Source organism: Podarcis gaigeae, assembly GCF_964106915.1.
Source record: "Podarcis gaigeae genome assembly, chromosome: 2".
In the NCBI taxonomy this organism is placed as follows: Eukaryota; Metazoa; Chordata; class Lepidosauria; order Squamata; family Lacertidae; genus Podarcis; species Podarcis gaigeae.
Window position 1 is genome coordinate 25,135,288 of NC_139679.1, and position 21,230 is coordinate 25,156,517.

Genomic DNA, 21,230 nt, shown 5'->3' on the forward strand with positions numbered 1-21,230 from the left:
CTGTTAATTTAACATTTATTTCTATGAGGAGGAGTAATTCTGAGGGGTCAAACAAAGAAATAATAAAAAAGTGACAAAAAAGTTATTTTTATAATGACGAGTTTTGCGGCTCCCTTTTTTTTTTTCCTTCGGAAACGGGTCCAAGTGGCTCTTTTTGTCTTAAAGGTTGCAGACCCCTGCCCTAGGTAAAGAAGGAACCTTCTTTTCTGAGGCTCACCTGTCATGGACACGAATCGACCAGATATGGACAACTAGAGGACTGGCACCCAAGACTAGAAAAGTGGAAATCTGCCCAAGAACCTGCTCCGACCATAATGCCTTGAAAGTGGAATTGAGACTTAATTTAACCGGTTCTTTTAGATGGAAAATGAATGACACCTTATTAAGAGATCAGGAGATTGTGAAGAAGGCCCAAAAAACTTTAAAAGACTACTTTGAGATAAACCTAAATACTATGGTGGAAAAAAGAACAATCTGGGACGCAAGTAAAGCAGTTATGAGAGGGTTTCTGATACAACAAAATACGATTAAGAAAAGACTCTGGAATGAAAAGAAGGATAAGATATTGGAGAAAATAAGAGAAGGAGAGAAAAAACTAAGATCTAGGCCAAAGTCGAAGGAGGTGCTGAGAGAAGTGAAATTCTACGAAGCACAATATTCGAAATTGATAAATCAAGAGGTGGAATGGAAAATCAAACAAATGAAGCAAAGATCATTTGAATCAGCGAATAAATGTGGGAAACTGCTAGCATGGCAGTTAAAAAAGAGACAAAAATTAAATACAGTTACAAATCTAGAGACTGAAGGGAGAATTGTTCAGAAACCAGAAGAAATTAGAAAGTGTTTCCAGAGATACTTTAAAGAACTTTATGCACAGGGGCCACAGAAAGAGTTTGAGGTGGATCAATTTTTAAAAATTAATGGATTACCAAAATTACCTCAGGAAAAGAGAACAATCCTGAACTGTAAAATAACACAACAAGAAATTGAAGGTGCCATCCAGAACTTACAATTAGGCAAATCTCCAGGCCCTGATGGACTAACCTCCAAATATTACAAGATTTTGAAAGATTATTTGATACAACCTTTGATGGAGGTTTGCAACCAGATTATGGAGGGGAAGAAGGCACCGGAAACGTGGAAAGAAGCTTTCATCACATTGATACCCAAATCAGAGACTGAAAAGACCCAACTCAAGAACTACCGTCCCATCTCACTCCTAAACGTGGATTATAAAATTTTTGCGGACATTCTGGCAAGTAGGTTTAAAAAAGTACTTAATGGAGTGATCCATAAGGACCAGGCGGGCTTTCTCCCTGGTAGACATTTGTTTGACAACACCAGAAACATCATTGACATTTTGGAATTTTTACAAACAAATATTAATACGAGAGCGGTGTTAATTTTTATTGATGCGGAGAAAGCCTTTGATAATATCTCCTGGATGTTTATGAAGAAAAATTTGGAAGGGATGGGAGTGGGACGGGGGTTTGAAAATGGAATAGAAGCAATTTATACAGAGCAAAAAGCTAAATTGATAGTGAACAATGTGGTGACAGAGGAGTTTAAAATTGAAAAAGGGACACGACAGGGGTGCCCCCTATCCCCTCTTTTATTTATCTCAGTCCTGGAGGTGCTTTTGAACATGATCAGGGAGGACCGGTTGGTACAAGGAATTCAGGTGGGAGTGAAACAATATAAACTGAAAGCATTTGCAGATGATTTGGTTTTAACATTACAGGAGCCAGTACCCAGTACAAAAAAAGTTTTAGAATTGATTCACGAATTTGGTCGGGTGGCGGGATTTAAGCTGAATAAGCAAAAAACTAAGGTTTTGGCTAAAAACTTGACTTCTGCAGAAACAGAGGAGTTTCAGAAAGAGACAGAATTAAATGTGGCTAAAAAGGTGAAATACCTAGGGGTCCATCTGACCTCAAAAAATTTGAATTTGTTTAAAGACAATTATGAAAAATGTTGGTCGGAAATCAAAAGAGATTTGGAAATTTGGTCAAGACTGAAACTCTCCTTGTTGGGCCGAATAGCAGCTATAAAAATGAATGTATTGCCGAAAATGTTATTTCTGTTCCAGGCCCTACAGATCGTGGACAAAGTGGAATGTTTTGGAAAGTGGCAAAAGGATATTTCTAAGTTTGTCTGGCAGGGCAAAAAGCCCCGAATAAAGTTTAAAATATTAACTGATTCGAAAGAAAGAGGGGGGTTTGCCCTGCCGGACTTGAGGTTATATTATGAGTCTGCAGCCTTTTGCTGGTTGAAAGATTGGTTTCTTTTGGAGAACACTGATGTCCTGGATCTGGAAGGGTTTGACAATGCGTTTGGTTGGCATGCATATTTGTGGTACGACAAGGTTAAGGTTCACAGATTGTTCAAAAACCATATTGTCAGAAGAGCATTATTTATGGTCTGGACAAAATACAAAGACTTATTAGAGGGTAAGACCCCGAGGTGGCTATCACCGGTGGAGGCTAAGGCCCGAAAAAGACTTAACATGGAGGCCTACTGGCCGAAATATTGGGAAATAATTGAAAAAACTGGAGACAATTGGAGGCTGCAGAACTTGGAAAAATTAAAAAATAAGGTGCGAGATTGGCTACATTATGCTCAAATTCAAGAGGTTTTTAAAATGGATAAAAAGGTTGGGTGGAAAAATCGAAACTAGAGACGGAATTGTTAGAATCAAAAACTAAGGTACTTTCAAGAATGTATAACTTGCTGCTAAAATGGAATACACAGGATGAGATAGTTAAATCTGCCATGATAAAATGGGCACAGGATATTGGGCATAACATCATGTTTGAGGACTGGGAAAAGTTATGGAACACCGGAATGAAATTCACGGCATGTAATGCCTTGAAGGAAAACATTATGAAAATGGTATACCGGTGGTACATGACCCCAGTCAAGCTTGCTAAGATATATCACCTGTCTGACAATAAATGCTGGAAATGTAAGGAGGCGGAAGGGACATTCTTTCACCTCTGGTGGACTTGTCCAAAAGTGAAGGCCTTCTGGGAGGCGATTTACAACGAGTTAAAAAAGGTATTTAGGTATACCTTTATTAAGAAACCGGAGGCCTTTCTTCTGGGCATTGTGGACCAGAAAGTGTTAAAGAAGGATAGAAATCTCTTTATGTATGCTACTGCAGCAGCAAGAATTCTCATCGCTAAGTACTGGAAGACTCAAGATCTACCTACATTGGAGGAATGGCAGACGCAGTTGATGGACTACGTGGAACTGGCCGAGATGACTGGCAGAATCCGAGACTTGGGAGAAGAAACAATGGAAGAGGACTGGAAAAAATTTAAGGACTATTTGCAAAAACACCATAAGCTGTATGAATGTTAAGAAAATGCACGATTAAGGAAACTCTAGCTTCAGCAACTTGATTAGGTAAAATGAAAACTAAGATACAAGAAATAAGAGGTGGAATTAGGAAATAACTTTATTATGTTAAATTTAAGTATATAGAAATTGGGATACAAATATTGTGAATCTAGAAACATGATAAATCGAAAGGTATAGTAAGTTATGAAATAAGGTAATAAATTGCTGATGTTTGTATAACAAAGAATGCAGGGTTTGGAGGATGTGGGGAAGTCCAGTTGGTTTGTTAAAAATATTAAGGAAAGTTGGATTTTTCATATTTTCTTTTTTCTTTCTGTTTTCTTTCTTTTTTCTGTATTCTGTATATCTTTGACTATAAGAAAAGAAACTTAATAAAAATATTTTTTTAAAAAAAATAGAACATAATTTGTTAACAAGCATCTACAGTGATACCTCGGGTTACATACACTTCAGGTTACATACGCTTCAGGTTACAGACTCCGCTAAACCAGAAATAGTACCTCGGATTAAGATATTTGCTTCAGGATGAGAACAGAAATCGTGCTCCAGCAGCACAGCGGCAGCAGGAGGCCCCTTTAGCTAAAGTGGTGCTTCAGGTTAAGAACAGTTTCAGGTTAAGTACAGACCTCCAGAATGAATTAAGTACTTAACTTGAGGTACCACTGTATGTACAACATCCACCAGCTGAGCCTACCTTTCTCTAACTGAACCAACAAACTGGCTGACTTGCCCTTAGAAGTCTATTCATCTTAAAGATACAGCAATAAAGAACATCATGGGCTGTGTGCTAAGGGGGCTGCAGAATAGGAGAGGACAAAGGCATATAAATGGGGGTGGTCTGTGTGCAAGAGAGTGTTGGAAAAATGTGGGAGGAGAAGGTGAAAATCAGGGTGCAAAAAAGGAGTAGGAGGGGATGGTGGCTTCATATTTGAGAGGAAAGTGAATTGGGTGCTTAGTAGTTGCAATGTGTGAGGGGAGGAAGATGCAAGAGGTTACCATGGGGACGAATTGTTTGCAAGAGGAGCTGCATAAAAGGAATGAAAGTGGGAGGCAGGCGTGGTCATGGGGTGAAGATAAAAATGGGTACGAAGCAGGGTTGCACAGCAGAAGTGGCTTCAGAAAATGGGGTTGGAAAGGTGAATAATGAGCTTAATAGTTGCATGGGGTGGGAAGCGGAAGTGCTAGGGGGTTAATGGGAGAATGACAGCGGGGTTGGCAGGCAGAGTGAGCTGGGGTGCAGCCCCCCAAGCAAAATACAGTGGTACCTCGGGTTAAGTACTTAATTCGTTCCGGAGGTCCATTCTTAACCTGAAACTGTTCTTAACCTGAAGCACCACTTTAGCTAATGGGGCTCCTGCTGCCACCATGCCACCGGAGCACAATTTCTGTTCTCATCCTGAAGCAAAGTTCTTAACCTGAGGTACTGTTTTTGGGTTAGTGGAGTCTGTAACCTGAAGCGTAAGTAACCTTTAGCGTATGTAACCTGAGGTACCACTGTACATAAAAAACCATTTTTATGTGCATATGTGTGCATGAATATATATATTACATGTATAACATTATTGCGAATATTCAGTTGTAATATGTTGCTTCTCAAGCCCTGTAGAATAAGTAATGGGAAGATTAATGAATCCTAAACCTTTTACATTAAATCTTTCCAAGCAAGTCTTTGCATCTCATGATACTTCAGTAGGGTGCAAAAACAGCCATTTCCCCCAATTTGGAAAATATGCTTCTGCTTGTTTGTGTGTTTTTTTTGGAACTTAACATATTTTATGTTTGCTTGTGTGCCGCTTTCTTTTTTTTAATTGGGTGATACTGATTGTGACAGCCTTTTTGCTATGGTATTACTAGGGAAATGAGAAATTGTGAGGATGAGTAGCTGGAAAGGAATGAGCATTCAGACACAGCGTGGTTTGCAGATCAGTTTGAGTGAATGTAATCCATAAGCTTATGGACTGGAGGAGCATTTAATTTCAAAGTGCTGCTCCCTCTCTCTCTAAACTGGAAAATGCAAGACTTTGTGTAAAGGAACCACTCAGCCACATTCTGTTCATTTGTAAACAAGTGATGTTTACCTTTCCCACTTATAGCCTTACTTTATTTTAGAACTAGTTTATTGCATTTCATGCCAAATAAAATATGCAAAGCAGCTGTCAGTTTTCATTTCCATTAATAGCTGCATGTTTATTTGCATACTTCATTTTAAAAAATGAAAACATTTTAAGAAATTAAGTGCCTTTTATATGAGGGATGGGGATATGAAAAAATATATGTCCTGAATACTGTACTTAATCCTGTGTTAATCAATTTCTATAGAATTCTCATTGGAGTTGATTGTGTCTTCATAAAGGAAAAGCAGGCAGGAAGATGTTTAAGACTATATAATATATTCAAAGTTTTATAAAGTATTTTCAAGCCGAAGTGCTATACAATATAATAAAACCAAAGATGGGTCCTAGCTACAACATTACAATATTGTCAGATAAAGACCTGTTTTCATGCTAAGCTTTAAAATGGCCTTCAGGTGATCCTTGTTTCATGGAACTAAATTTTACTGTACTATTCATCTACATTGGCTAAATGGGAGGCACTGTAATTTGTTGGACAGGAGAGCTGAGTGGAGATAGGAACAAGTCATTGTAGTTTTATCTAAGCAGTTGAAGTTTTATCTAAAAACAGAACTATATTGTTGCCTTGAGTAAACTCTCCTCCCGCCCAAAATGCAAGATACAGAATTTGAAAATAAATAAGCACATATGAAAGGAGCACCAAGAAGAATGGAAGAAATTCAAAGATATTTAGTTAAATATGCTAAGATAATATAAGTAGAACTATTTGTAAGTACCAAATTGGCCTAGGAGTTAAATATGTTAAATTGTATAACATTATGGATAGAGAATAATATGAAAAGAAAAAAGATGTTAATTGATTAAGTTTATTTCATTTGAAAGAAGTATTGGAAAACTGCTACAATGATTTATATGGAAACTCAGCTAGGGGGATTTGAGGAAGTCACCCAACAACGATAACAAAATTGGGATTTTAACAGCTAGAATAAATGTTTGTTTGTTTGCTTTATACTGTAATTTTTTTATGTCTGTTATAAATTTGGAAAACTAATAAAAAAAATTTGAAGGAAAAAAGAAAATACGTTTCTCTCTCACCACATCCCTTAAAAATGTGCGTATTCCATTGCCTCCATTGCTGGCCTGAATCGAAAGGAAGGCTATCTTCAGTCCAAAATCACTAGTATTTCAAAACCAAATGGTTACAGCAGTAAGGAGGAAAGAAGCAGGGTTTTATTTGGATATCAGAGGATCTTGGTTATTGTGGGGATAAAAAGGGGGCCATCAATGTAACCTTGAGGTCCTTGGAAGAAAGAAGGAATATAAATGAATGTCAGGGAGACATTGTGAGGATTACTTTTCCTCACATCAAACCTTTCTAAACTCAACCAGTAAGTTTAATGACTACGAGGGTTTGAATCCATTTTGTGATCTTTAGGATATGACTTTCTTATGAAATGAGGACATTTCTATTAAACCAGGCATCTTGGAACCGTTTTTCTGAATGCCATCTTTGAATATTAACAACACAATAAGAAAGATCTATGCACTTAACCTCTTGCAATACTTCTCTTTCAGCTTGAAAATCCCAGATATTTACGTGAGAAACCTATACCATTTTCACTGGTAGGTTGCGTTTTTCTATTTTGCTTTGTAATAATTTCAAGTCTACAATTGCCCCAAAGGCCATGCAAAGTTGACTTTTTTATTTTTTCAATAGATGTCACCCAGGATAGGTATGAGGAAGCACAATACTTCTCAAGAGGAACAGACATTTTCCCGCATGTTTGAAAAGGAGGTAATATATATGTATATATATTACTTGTGGGGCTAACAGTCTCATTTATTTGTTTTAGTTAATGTGTGAATGCCTGTCTTTTAAAGCAATAAAAATATGAAAAACAAAGGGTTGGATGCAGGGTTCCTATGACTAAAGTTCAAGAAGCTTCTTTGGATGACAGGCCCAGTACTAGAAGTGAAATAGAACAAGCCTTTTAATGTGATAAATGATGCTCCGGAACAGCCATCTTGAATCTCAGGCTCCTATTTGCTATAGGTTGGGGATGCTCATGGAAAGGGAGGGGAGGCCATGTTTACAGATTCCCTCTATAGCCTTCTGCCCCACTTCCCATGAGCTACTAGAGTGTCCTTACAGCATTCAAGCAAATACTTTTTGAGAGAGTGCTAGGCCTTCTTCCAGTAATTACTGGAACCATTTAAACTCAATGACCCCAGTCCATCCTGGTGAGGTGCTTTAGTAGGATTCCATCTCCCAGGCCAGAATATCCACTAGGGCACCAAGGCAATTTCATCACCAAAGTGAGGCTGTGGAACCTGATAGAAATGGATTCAGGTAATCGCTTTCCTCCAGGAAAACCAATTTGTGGTTTAGTAATCTGGTTTTCAAAGAAAAGGCACAAAAAAATCTTTGGATCCTGGCCACTATTTGAACAGAGCCTGATTGCATTAAAGAAATAGTGCCCTTGGTTATCTGTAGAACTAATGAACAGAAAGTCGTACTGGAATATTAAAAAACAGAAACTTGGCAAATAACTCATTTTATACCGAAGTTAACATAACCTGCTCTTGGACTTCTGTGGTTTTCTTTAAAACTGCAACATGACACATGGTTATATATTCATAAGTTCCACAGAAGTTGATAGGACTTAATTATGTGTAACTCTGCAGGATTGCAGCCAGTGTTTTCACAGATTAATTCAGGGAATGCAACCTATTTTTTTTTAACGTATAATAGCAAGTTGTTCTGTTTGGGGTTTTTTTTATAGTTTTGAGTCTATGTTGTTCTTGCTGGTGGCTGCTATTCTGGTACTTGCTCCCTTTTGGAATATATTATATAGAATAATTAAAAGTGACTGCTCCCTTTTGATGTCTTTGCCATACATGTAATGGAATCTTTATTTTCTGAGATGACATCTTGGTATTGAAGTAAACATCCAGATTGTACCACATGTGTACATTTAAAGGAAGGAACCTCTCCTGAACCTGTTCATATACTGTATCTTAAGATTATTCTTAAATTTGTTGTGGTTTTGTGTCTCTTCCACACCCTGAGTTATTTTTTGTTGTCTGACGATAGCTCACATGTATTTTAGTGTGTGGTTTCTATAAGAAGCTTGCAAATACAACATGCTTTGGTATGTAGTTTAAGATGTGACTAAATGGCAAACTAGCTAAAAATGAACAGACATACGTAGTAAGCAGCCCCATGGTGAATGTATTGTGGTTTACCTTCTGCCTGTCCCACCCCAAAGTGTCAATACTTACTATGCAGAGTTGAGCTCAACTTTTCTGCTGAAAAGATGGCAGTGTTTTTCTGTACGTACATTTGGAATTGTGAATGGATTCATAATGAACATAAAGTAATGGCTTGGGAAGGAACATTCGTGACTAAAATAGGTTCATCTTGTATACAAGAAGTTCACCTATAAATGTGCTGCTCTCTTCAGTTTGATAACTTTGTGATGTCCTGCATTCCTTGAAGCTAGGATCAATAATTTCTTGTAACAACTGCATCTCATTTGTCACAGTGCAGAATCTCAGAATAAATATTTTCTGCTTGAAGCTCATTAATATTTATTTTGGTGCTGTAACCATGGCATGGCTCAGAACAAATTCTCTATTGTCCAGACCAGGGCCTCTCTATTGCTGTATATTGAACTATTGTTGCACATTGACATCACATGCAACAAGATGAGTATGAGGCAGGTAGAGATGTGATTGCCGAACACAAGATTGAACTCTCCCATGAAACAAGCTGATGTGTAGGAAGCTCAGTCCTACTAGGAAATGCCTGGACCCTGTTGAGGGAGGAATTGAGTCTTGCTCAGTTTACATGTACTGAGAAATGGCTGGCACGCCCAAGCTTTGTGCAGTATTTCCCCCCCCCCCCCGCCCCGCCGCCCATGTTGGCAGGCCACCATTGAGAGGTGGACGGAACAACCCACATGCCCACTTGACATCAAGATGGCATCAGGTGATTGACACGTGAGTGGTCCCACCCACCTCTCAGTGTTGGCACACTGGGGTGAGGGATATAAAGATCAGACTCACTGAGCCAAAAAGATTTCCCACCTCTGCTGTACAGTGACTAACTGTGAAATGACTTGCTGTGAAGGTCAAAATGTACAGTAAGCAGCGAGAGGGGTCTGGAATGAAAGACTTTAAAAAATAAATAAAGCCCTACACAGCCATAGTCTTTGCTGGGTTATGTTAGGAAAATCAAAACGATCCAGCCATTGTGACTGGTATATGGGGATATTAGTAACCTATTTCACAGTATAAAAAAATTCCTTCCAGGAGCACCTTAGAGACCAACTAAGGTGTTATTGGTATGAGCTGGAAGGATTTTTTTTATTTTGTTTCGACTACGGTAGACCAACACGGCTACCTACCTGTAACTAGAACTATTTCACAGTGTTGTTAAGAATACAGAGGAAATATAGTGGAAAAGTGGAAGTTTCCATTCTTTTAATTATATTATCTAGCTCCTTACATTTCTTTTTGTTCTTTTTAACTTTTCTTTGTATCTACAAACAGTTAGCAAGTTTTAAGGAAATACAGTTGTGGTATTGCTTTGTTGTATAAACTCAGTAATAACAAAGATCTTTTGCTTTGTAGTACAAAATGTACTCAAAATGAAACTTTATTCAAATGGAATGGTTCTAAATATAGGCCTTTTTCAGAATAGAAACTGATTGACATCAAAATGGACTGCGTTAAATAGGATAACTGGCTCTTTGCTTTTAACCTTTCCCCTTCGTTCATAAACCATTCCTGCACCTGTTTTTACTCCCTAACAGCAAACACATGGCCTTCTTAGAATCATAGAATCATAGAATTGGAAGAGACCACATGGGCCATCGAGTCCAACCCCCTGCCAAGCAGGAAACACCATCAGAGCACTCCTGACATATGGTTGTCAAGCCTCTGCTTAAAGACCTCCAAAGAAGGAGACACTCCTTGGCAGCAAATTCCACTGTTGAACAGCTCTTACTGTCAGGAAGTTCTTCCTAATGCTTAGGTGGAATCTTCTTTCTTGTAGTTTGGATCCATTGCTCCGTGTCCGCTTCTCTGGAGCAGCAGAAAACAACCTTTCTCCCTCCTCTATGTGACATCCTTTTATATATTTGAACATGGCTATCATATCACCCCTTAACCTCTTCTCCAGGCTAAACATGCCCAGCTCCCTTAGCCGTTCCTCATAAGGCATCGTTTCCAGGCCTTTCACCATTTTGGTTGCCCTCCTCTGGACATGTTCCAGTTTGACAGTGTCCTTCTTGAACTGTGGTACCCAGAACTGGACACAGTACTCCAGGTGAGGTCTGACCAGAGCAGAATACAGTGGCACTATTACTTCCCTTGATCTAGATGCTATACTCCTATTGATGCAGCCCAGAATTGCATTGGCTTTTTTAGCTGCCACGTCACACTGTTGGCTCATGTCAAGTTTGTGGTCAACCAAGACTCCTAGATCCTTTTCACATGTACTGCTCTCAAGCCAGGTGTCACCCATCTTGTATTTGTGCCTCTCATTTTTTTTTTGCCCAAGTGCAATACTTTACATTTCTCCTTGTTAAAATTCATCTTGTTTGTTTTGGCCCAGTTCTCTAATCTGTCAAGGTCGTTTTGAAGTGTGATCCTGTCCTCTGGGGTGTTAGCCACCCCTCCCAGTTTGGTGTCATCTGCAAATTTGATCAGAATGCCCTTGAGTCCATCATCCAAGTCGTTTTTAAAGGTGTTGAATAAGACCGGGCCCAAGACAGAACCCTGTGGCACCCCACTAGTCACTCTTCTCCAGGATGAAGAGGAACCATTGATGAGCACCATTTGGGTTTGGTCAGTTAGCCAGTTACAAATCCACTGAGTGGTAGCATAGTCAAGTCCGCATTTTACCAGCTTCTTTACAAGAATATCATGGGGCACCTTGTCAAATGCCTTGCTGAAATCAAGGTAGGCTACATCCACTGCGTTCCCTTCATCTACCAGGCTTGTAATTCTGTCAAAAAACGAGATTAGGTTAGTCTGACATGACTTATTTTTCAGAAATCCATGCTGACTATTGGTGATCACAGCATTCCTTTCTAGGTGCTCACAGACTGTTTGCTTAATGATCTGCTCCAGAATCTTCCCTGGTATTGATGTCAGACTGACTGGGTGGTAATTATTTGGGTCCTCTCTTTTCCCCTTTTTGAAAATAGGGACAACATTTGCCCTCCTCCAGTCTGCCGGGACTTCGCCTGTTCTCCAGGAATTCTCAAAGATGACTGCCAGTGGTTCTGAGATCACATCTGCCAGTTCTTTTAATACTCTTGGATGATAGATCTTTGAAAATATGAAAGTTACCAACCAGCAGATTCTAGTAGCTCTTTTCTGTGTACTTTTGACATCAATTCAACTGTTGGATGACTGTCATCAATTAAAAATCATGGGTTCAAATAAGGAAAGAAGAAACCAGCAAGAGCATGCTGGTTTTCAACAGCTCTAGAGCAACTGAGAACCAGATGGCAGAAGTGGTTCATTTTGAGAAATAGGAAAGTTCGCTTTGAACTCCACCCATCCTGAATGCCACCCACCCATAAAGAGAAGGGAGTAAAGTTCTTATTTACATTCTGAACAATATGAAACCAAACATGTTTCTGGAAATTAGTTTTTTAACTTGTGTAGAATAGAAAACAAGTCTAGCTGTATAATGCCAGTATGATTTTAGTAGTTATAAACAGCTTTCAAACAATTGATTTAGTTGGTGTAAACTGTGGAGTTTTAGAGCCTTTTAGTGTTCCTGTTTAATTTTAAAGCTTCCATTCTGTGTTGTCATATTTTGGATTGCATCTTTAAAATTCTCTAATTTCTCCCCTTGGAAGTAAGGAATAAAGAAATGTATAATTTTTAATGAAACTTTTGCTAAGCGAAGATAAAGGTTTTCTGTTTTTTCTCAGTCTCACTAAGGAAAAAAATAAATATTTTTGAAAGACAAATTCGTGACTGTTCTAGCACTGTGGTACAAATATAAGAATGAACCAATTTCATGTTCTGGATACTTCATAGTTATTTTTACACAGTGTAATGCCATCTTGTGGTTGAATAATTGCATGTTAGGTGAAAGTACTGACTAAGTATTACTTTCATTACATCAAGGGTGCTTTATGACCATAGGGCAAATCAGGCTTTGACTGTGCTTTGATCCTCTGAATATTTCTTGCTGAGTGATGGGCTTTGCTGTTACCTTCGTGGAAACTTAAGCAGTGTATGCTTCTGGGGGAAAATCTTTAGCTATCTTTCCGATTTAGAACTAGAATCCTAGTGTACAAAGTAGCATTTGCAGCTGAAATATCTCACCTCTTTCTACCTTCAAATTTGAATCTTGGTAGCTCACATGATCGGACAGATATTGCAAGTCTCTTACTGTGAATTTTCCCCGAGACTCCAGAAGAAAGTCACAAAACACCTGTTATCAGTTGATACAAGACCACTACTTTTATTTAACACTATAACTGTAGGGTTACCCTTCCCATATCAAGACCTCCCCTCTCCCTGCTTAGAGCAGAGACCAAGTCAAAGGTATGCCCTAAACCGTGCATTGGGCTGATGACTATCTGAGCTATCCAATGGAGAAGGGAAGGAGGAGTCCTCTACATGCATATTGAAGACCATAGTCTTTGCTGTCTACAACACAAGCCCACAGAATACCTCAGCAAGGCCATTGGACAGCAGGGTGGGTGGTACATTCAGCTGTGATCTGTGGGAGAGTTTCTCCTGCAAGTTCCAAAGGCCTCAGAAGCCTGCTTTCACAGTAACTTGGTAGAGGGATTTTAATTTGGCTGTTCCTGTTCTGTGGAGATGCAACAGGTGCCCACTATCTGGAAGCAACTGAAGATATTTTTGTTCCGACAGGCTTCCCCAGCTGTGTCTTCACCATAAGTGTCTGCTTTGTATGGCTTTAGTTTCGTTTTAAATGTATTGGCTGGTTTTGTTCTTTTGAACTGTTCTAAATTATCTTCAGTGTACAGTACCTTGAGCTTGAGAAAGCTGTTTAGAAGCCAGTTAATAAATAAATGGTGGTACTAATAAAAATACACCCAACAGTATTCCCAGCCTGTCTCCATGACTCCATGTCAGACACAAACCCTCCTGTCCAGGTTGTAAGAGGAGAGGAATGAGATCCACTCTCATATTGGGACTTTTTCTGCCTATCCTCTCCTATGTGCCCCTAAATCTGCTCTGGAAGGTTGAGGGAGCCCCCAGAACAAGTTTAGGGGGAAGGGGGGATCCTGTTGCATAAGTGGACCTCAGTCTACACAAACACAACCCACTTTACTCTGTTGAATTCCACCCAGTGTTTTCAACATTGGTAGAAAGTATTGTGCTGCCATTTCCAAGGGACAGTTTGGTCATCATTGTTGCCATCCTTTAATGTGATAGTTAAATGGTAAAAGGTTTGGATATCAGAAGGCAAGTGGTATGGGGAGAGAGAAACAACAGAGGAGTGGTAATCAATGTGGTGCACTTCAGATTACGTTGGACTTCAACTCACATCATTGTGGGCAATTGGCTATTCAGGCCAAGGTTGATGGATTGGGAACTGCACTCCCAAAATCTATGGAAGTCACCATGTTGGCTTACTAGAGGGTTGGACATTATTTGGACAGATGGGAACAGGTATGGATTCTTCATGTTTATTAATTTCCAGGGCATGGAAGGGAAACCTATTAAAATGACAGTGAATTATAGTTTATATCTGTTGATGGGGAGACATTCAGACAAATCAAAAAACAAAAACTGCACAGCTGGACCATTACTGAGTAAAGTGCATTACATGGGATTTAGCATCTTCATCTGGGGTAATCTGTTTGAAAAGTGTTTTTGGCAAAGTGACTTTATGGAAGTAAGGATTGTGGATGGGGGAGTGAAGACTTCTTGGGAATATAAACCTTTAGTTTAAAATATTTTTTCCCCAGGGTTGACATACATAAAACATTAGAAGCATAAAATCATAGGTGGCATTTTCTTTTTGAAAACTCTCCAAACAGACATTTATATTAATAATGAATAGGTAATAGTTCTAAATTTTTAATTTTCAAGTACAAAAAGATGTAAATTTTTAAGTTTTCAAAACCAACACTCATAGGAATTTTAAGTGTTGCTTCTCTGTGGAAATTAAACGGCAAATGTAAAGGAAGGCTGTTTTTCCCCCATTCAGGCTGCTTCCTCTTAAACTGCAGTAAATTTTGAATAAAAGGAATTGCGTTGTTTACTTCTTCAGCAAAACATCAATAAATTACCACCCAATCCTTAATAAACAAGCTTCCTAAAGGTGCCTTTGTTGGGTAATTCCATTTTGACCAATCTAACATTTGTAAGCTGCTTTACATAATGTTTTGTGTTTTAGCTACTTTTATTTCATTCCGATTAACGTTAAACTCATTGTGTTAATTGCCTTGATCCTCCCTACAAAATTAATCAAGATGACATGCCACTGGTAGTTTAAATGCTTTCTTGTTTTCTTGTTTTTGAAAGCTGTGACCCATGTCAGACCCATGCCATTGAGGTTTTGCAACCTCAAGAACTTATCTGTAAAGTGTTTTCTCTAAAAGTGGCAAATGACCCCTGGCCAACGTTATATGTGAGAATTTCTTGATAGAAACCCCCAAATAAGTTCCTCTAAAGCAAAATCTTGTGTATGTGACTCTTTGCTATGAATTCAAAAGCTGCAGACCAGCATCAAGTCCATGTGAGAAGTTGTAACACCTTCAGGAATTTATACTTAGCTATGGCAACACCCTAATGATATGGTTCCGTTCAAATCAATATTTATCATTTCATTCATCATGTCACAGGAGCCCCCCTTTTAAAAAGAAGATTTCATACTACTGAATATCATATTGCATCGCCTGGCTAACATTTTTTTTTTCATTGTGCCAGTCTCCAACTCAACAATAACAAAGTTGGCCACTGACATCAGCACTTCAGTGACTGTTTCTGTGCTTTATTTCAGAATAATTGCATATACTATAGGGACATCATTCACTGTGTTTGTGGTGTCTATTTTAAATTGTGTTTAAAAATCATTTACTCTTTGTGTTCAAGACTGCCTTAAACCTTTCACATGGTGATAGGGCTTTTTCAGCAGGAACTCACTGTAACTCAGTCCTGGCACCTGTCAGGTGGACGCTATTGCCATTAAAAGAGAACAAGGGAGGTGCTCACTGTGAGTTCTGGCACCTATTTTTCTAGAAAAATAGTACTGGTTGTATTATTCCCTGAAGCATGAGAGCTTGGCCTGCCAAACCTCCCCACTAGGCCACTTAGGGCTAGCCATGGCCGCCCACCTATACCTGATGCCATATTGGTAAGGGCAGGGCTTGACTGAAAGGCTGGAGTCTGGAGGACTGGAGGCCCAAAACTGCTTTATCCAGTTCCCAAAGCACCCACCAACCAGCTGGTTGTCAGGAGCCTTTGAAGCGCTGCACAAAGCAGGAACCCAGTGCTAAGCAGTCTATCTCCCCCTTCACATCAGATGATACAAAGGGAGAGAGATCTTGCTGAGTTCAGGTGCACTAAGCAGGATCTCCATGCCCCCATTAGGAGAGGGGGGATTCTTCTTGGTACTGGGCTCAGGAAATCAATTGGGCACTCCAGCAAGCTCATTCCATCCCAAACTCAGTGCAAAAAGGGAAGACGGGGATATTCCCTTCCCTTTTAAGTCAGATCTTCTTGTGATCTCAAAGAGCTCCAAAGGCTTATGCCCACTTTCCTGTTAATAGGCCTGATATTGCTGCAGTCTTAAAGTGGAGGGGGCGTGCAAATTCTCACAAAAGCTTTGTTGTCCCCCCCCCTTTAAAATTGCAGTGAGATTTGGCTTAAAGGAGACTCCCAAAGGCTTCTTCCCACTTTCCCTTTTAAGACCAATCTTGTTCCATTGGGAGTGAAAGGGATTTTGACATCAACTTTGGCCCATGAGACAGATCTTGATAAGAATCCCATGGAGCCAGAAAAGTAGCCCTGGTGATAAGGTCTGGTCTTTGTGTGGTAAGAGTCGTCAGGTCCAGATATTTGGGCAACAGCTGGCCTGGAAAGGAATTGGTAAAAGTTGGTCCAGTGTGGAAGTCCATTCCCACCATGCCTTGAATAGAGGATTGAACTAAATAACTTTAGTTTCAGTTCTGCTCATGGTCTCAGGACTAGTTTGGTAGTCCCATGAGCAGAAAAAGTGTCTGGTAACCCCAGAAACCAAATGGAACTATTTTGAAATAAGTGGTTTAATGTTCAGTCCAAAGCTTAAGCAAGCAGGATATTATGAAAAACATAAAACAAGTTGTTGATTTTTTTTAAAAAAATATTGTTTTATTTAAAAAGAAGCAAAGTGTGTGTGAGAGAGCACATAAAATCCATTTCATTGGTATCACTCTCAATAGCTTTAATTATAGGGAAAGAACAGATGTTTGACATCAGTAGTGTTTACATGCCCGTAAGGCTTAATTTCTTCATAGTTCTTTGTAAAGAGCATAAACAATGACAGAAACACAAAGGAATGAGTTGTGGCAATGATAAAAATTTTGCACTTGCAAACATTTCAGTATGGGAAGAATACACATAATAATCTAAAACATTATTACCGTTTTCTATTTTTATCGACAGTTTTGCCAGGAACAGTTGCTGCTTTTATTATGATTAATCAGCTTCATTGTTTTTCATTCTGAAAAAAGACATAGGAGTATCATAATATTCTTTTGAACCTATTTTGGAGATGTATTTGCCTGTTTGGCACTAGGCCATTAAGCAAGAGGAGCTGATAAAACTTACTAATGTGTTGTCAGCTGTATACTGTAGTAAGAAACTAAAATGAGTGGTTGATCATAAACTGGATTTATTTGTTAGCCTAATAATCACAATATAGTTAGCCAGCCTAAGTTCACTGCATTCTTAAATTCAAAGGGAGTCTCACTTTTAGGGACACATTCCTTAAATTGGATTATCGATCACTTGCACCTGCAAATGCAACCACCTTACATTTTGTGATATCAGTTCTACATTCTTCTGTGTTTCTACAGTGATTTTTGGTGGAAAAGTTAAGACCAGTCTGTACTGAATTTTCGAAGCTTTATTTGGAGAAAGCTTAAATGAGCTCCAGGATTCTTTGTTTTTTTTGGTTTTGGCCTGTGCTTTTAATTCCGCCCCCCCCCCCAAACAATAGTAGTTAGTTAATTAATTTCTTTCTCCTGTACTTTCACACAGGGAACATAGAATGTTTGAGACCTTTCATACGGTTACTTTCCTTGAGCCAAAGCTTTATTCTGAGTCATGCTGCCTTATAATATATGGAGAAGGTGACCATTGTCATCTCAGAAAAGATAAACTGAAGTTGTTAGGTGCTGCATATTCCCTTCTTGTAGGACATACAGTGAGGTGGGAAAGTATTTCCTGTTGTTATTCTGTCTCTCACGGCTACAATAAACCTACCATTAAAATTATGGACTGGTCATTTCTTCATCAGAGGGCAAACGGGCAAATTTAGCAGGGGATCAAGTACGTTTTCCCCTCACTGTATATGCCTCTTGTAGCTCAAGGGACATTTATGGATCTTGGCTTAATTCCATGAGGACTTCAGCCTAATTTTATGTGAGTGGCAAAGAGGAGAAAAAACAGGGAGGAGGGACAGAGAAAGGGAGGAGGATAGAGAGAGAGGGGGGAAAAAAGCAGACTTATTCACTATTTGTTCTGGCTCTGCCCACTGCTGACATGTGGCCTGCAGCAGGGAATGCAGTCACTGATTAAGAAATGTTTCCCATCCCTGGGCTAAAGCAATTGTTACAAACCTACATTAAAAATTGCTGTGCAAAAATTCACTTCAGGAGCAGCTTTAAAGATGTATGTTCTTGATAGACGAGGCTGTTTGTTGGGAAGACCTGGGGTTAATTGGAATAGTCTCTTGAAACCACACAGTATGTCCCTGGAATTTCACAACATCATTCAGAGTAGGTGTTTGGGAAGGGGCAATGGAGTGACAGCTGCCAGAGGGGTCTCTAGTCCCTGAATGCTAGTAGAATGCCACATCAGGAGATGATGATGATGATGATATATAAATTATTATTTATACCCCACCCTTCAGGCTGAGTTTCCGAACCCACTCTTGGCAGCTGCCAATAGAATATTAAAAACACGATAAAACATCAACCTTTCTGGGCTTCTGTACCTGCTCCCACAAGCAGAGAGCACCAGCTCATTAAAGGCAGGCAGATCTGCACTGGCAGCCCCATTGTGCTCCCAGTACTCACAAACTGGGTGGAAGATTGATTTCTTGAATTTCTACTGGCAGTGGAGCTGGGTTGAGTATAGCTTCTTTAGAGCCTCAGAACTTGGGGCCATGGTGATCCCCAACAGTAGATGCAAGCTGTGACGCTCCTACAGCCTCTGGGACCTGAGCAGATAACGGTTTCCTCTTCCTTCCATTGACAGGCATTGTATGGGGTTATCTGGAGTGTAGCACCTGAGATGGTGCACTGGGTCATGATGCATCATCAGATCACACTGCTGGCATGTAGTGGCTGTCTCCATTTGGGGACATCTCCCTGGGTATTGCTGAGCAGCAGCTGTCTATGGAATACCATTTTTGCTACACCCAGACCTATCATGATGAAAACATCTTGTGACATAATGGGCCTGTCTCCAGGATGCCTTGCCTTTCTAGCAGCCCTGGCCGGACCACCTCCCATTGCTGCCCATACCTGTATGCACTTATGCCTTATTAGCATGCTGCAAGCTCCCCAGGCTGCTTGTTCACCTTGGTCCAGCAACCTGATGTCTAAGATTATTCCTTCTGCCTTCTGGGTGTTTCATGGTATCCATCTGTTTCCCTGTTGAATTTCAAAACATACTTCAAGAAGATATGTGGCATTTCTCACTTATGGCTATGGTAAACTGATTGCAACTGAGAAAATGTAGAAGACCGGTTTGAGAATCCCTTTAATATAAACTATTAAATTCTTGGGCAATATAAAATAAAAGAGATCCAATCTTGACAAAGCACATACATTATTGTTGGCTTACACTGGCTGAACACCCCCCCCCCCTTTTAAGGAGTTCTCTGTGTATTATAGTACTCTTTTTGCCTTCATTTGATTGCTTGGTGCATTTTGTTTTCAGCAATTATTTTTCAGTGTTAACTTCGGTGCCCAACATGCTTTTATAATTATATACTGGTATTTGCATTTACAAGCATCTTGCATTTATTTAGATTATGTTTGTAGAAAATGGGAATTGGCCTCTTATCAAATTGAGACCAATATATCGGTACTTGCAAGTAGAAAACAGTTTGTTGTTGAAAAAGGCTTTTTCTACTTGTCTAACTTCAGCTGAAACCATTTTCAGCAGATTGATATTTATTTATATAAATAAATAAAATGAGTGACTTTAACTTTTAAAATATTGAGCTTATTTTGGAGGTTGGTAAAAAATAATATTATTTTGTTTCTCTTGAAGCTGATCAATATATTTAAATTTTCCATTTGCAGCTGGAGATGAAATCCAAACTAATGGAAGCTAGAATTCAAGAAGAAAAGCTTAAATTACAGCAGAAGCACGATGGAGATGTTCAGAAGGTATAGTATATTGTGAAAAAGGTTTGAATGATGATTGTATATGACATTGTAGTGTGCAAAGAAATAATAAAAGTAAAGCTTTTCCTTAGGCAGTTTATCCAGTATTTGGCTTTAAAATAGGATTCCATTGGCTATGTGAAACGCTCGAAAACTGATATGAATGGGATTTTGTATATTGGAATAATCAGAATTTTTGGATGCAGCATTGTGCTGTCTTTTGTAGCTTGCACTGATCATGTTAGTAGGATTACAAACTACTTGGCCTTGGTAGGCAGTTCCACTTATATGGAAAATGCACATATGTGCTCGCTTGTGCACAAACACAAAAATTTGAACACTCCTAAAACCCTGTATTTTGCTACTGTAACCTTGTGGTGATGCATGTGAGAGAGATTCTGCAAATGGCTTGAAGCCTGCTGTCTAAAGAGCTGTGGTAAAAGCTTTGGCAACCACTGAGTTGGATTTCAGTAGATAGGGCTTGTGGCTATTTCTTTGTATTTGCCAGAACAGAAGTTGGTCCCACTGGTGGTACAAGAGAGCACGTTATCTCCCAACTAGTTAATCCCATGCCTGATCCTACATTGGTAATAGCATTTGATTGTTGGAAACATTTCTCATTTTGTTAATAGGCATTCCATTGGCTCTGTAAAACCTTCCAATTACCAAGAAGTCTTCTGTTTACTACTAGATTTACATTAGAAGGTCTGAGGGAGTTAATTTTTTTATTTATTTAGAAGAGTTTGCAAAGAGCACATAATGCCAAACACAGTTTAGTTTAATGTGGCTTAACATCCAATTAACCTCTGACTAGTATAAGCTACAATTCAGAGTATTTCCACTCTGAATGCATTTGATCTTACAACGCTCCATGAGCAGAAGGCCGCTGCCACATAAAGAAGGGTTTTCAGCGAACTGAAATCCAGAAGTCCACTTCCATTTGTGCAAGGCATTGCACAGTCCCTTGCGTGAGGTTTTGCTCAGCATCTCAAGATGCATACTGGCACAAGGGCTTGCATGGTGCTGCAGGCTGTCTTCTACTCACTAGTCCCTGCATAACAGTTAATGGGGCAGTACCACTGCCAGAATTACTAATGCCCATGTACCTCTGGATCTAACTTCATGTTTTCGATGGGTTATGGAGTGATTTTCTTATGGGACCCTCTGAAGCAGAAGGGACATACTT

General features: G+C 39.3%; 1 protein-coding gene across 5 annotated transcripts in view; it reads left to right on the plus strand.

Annotated features, from left to right (window-relative positions):
- CEP112 (centrosomal protein 112) overlaps window positions 1-21,230 on the plus strand; it is a 219,169-nt gene that overhangs the window by 31,285 nt on the left and 166,654 nt on the right. For all 5 annotated transcript variants that reach the window (XR_014561326.1, XM_083727455.1, XM_083727457.1 and 2 more), the window contains 3 exons: window positions 7,011-7,058; window positions 7,153-7,230; window positions 19,961-20,047. Coding sequence is in view for 4 of the 5 variants with exons in the window: in XM_083727455.1 (XP_083583581.1) it covers window positions 7,011-7,058; window positions 7,153-7,230; window positions 19,961-20,047 (213 nt within the window). In the remaining variant the exon portion in view is untranslated. The remainder of the gene's footprint in view (window positions 1-7,010; window positions 7,059-7,152; window positions 7,231-19,960; window positions 20,048-21,230) is intronic.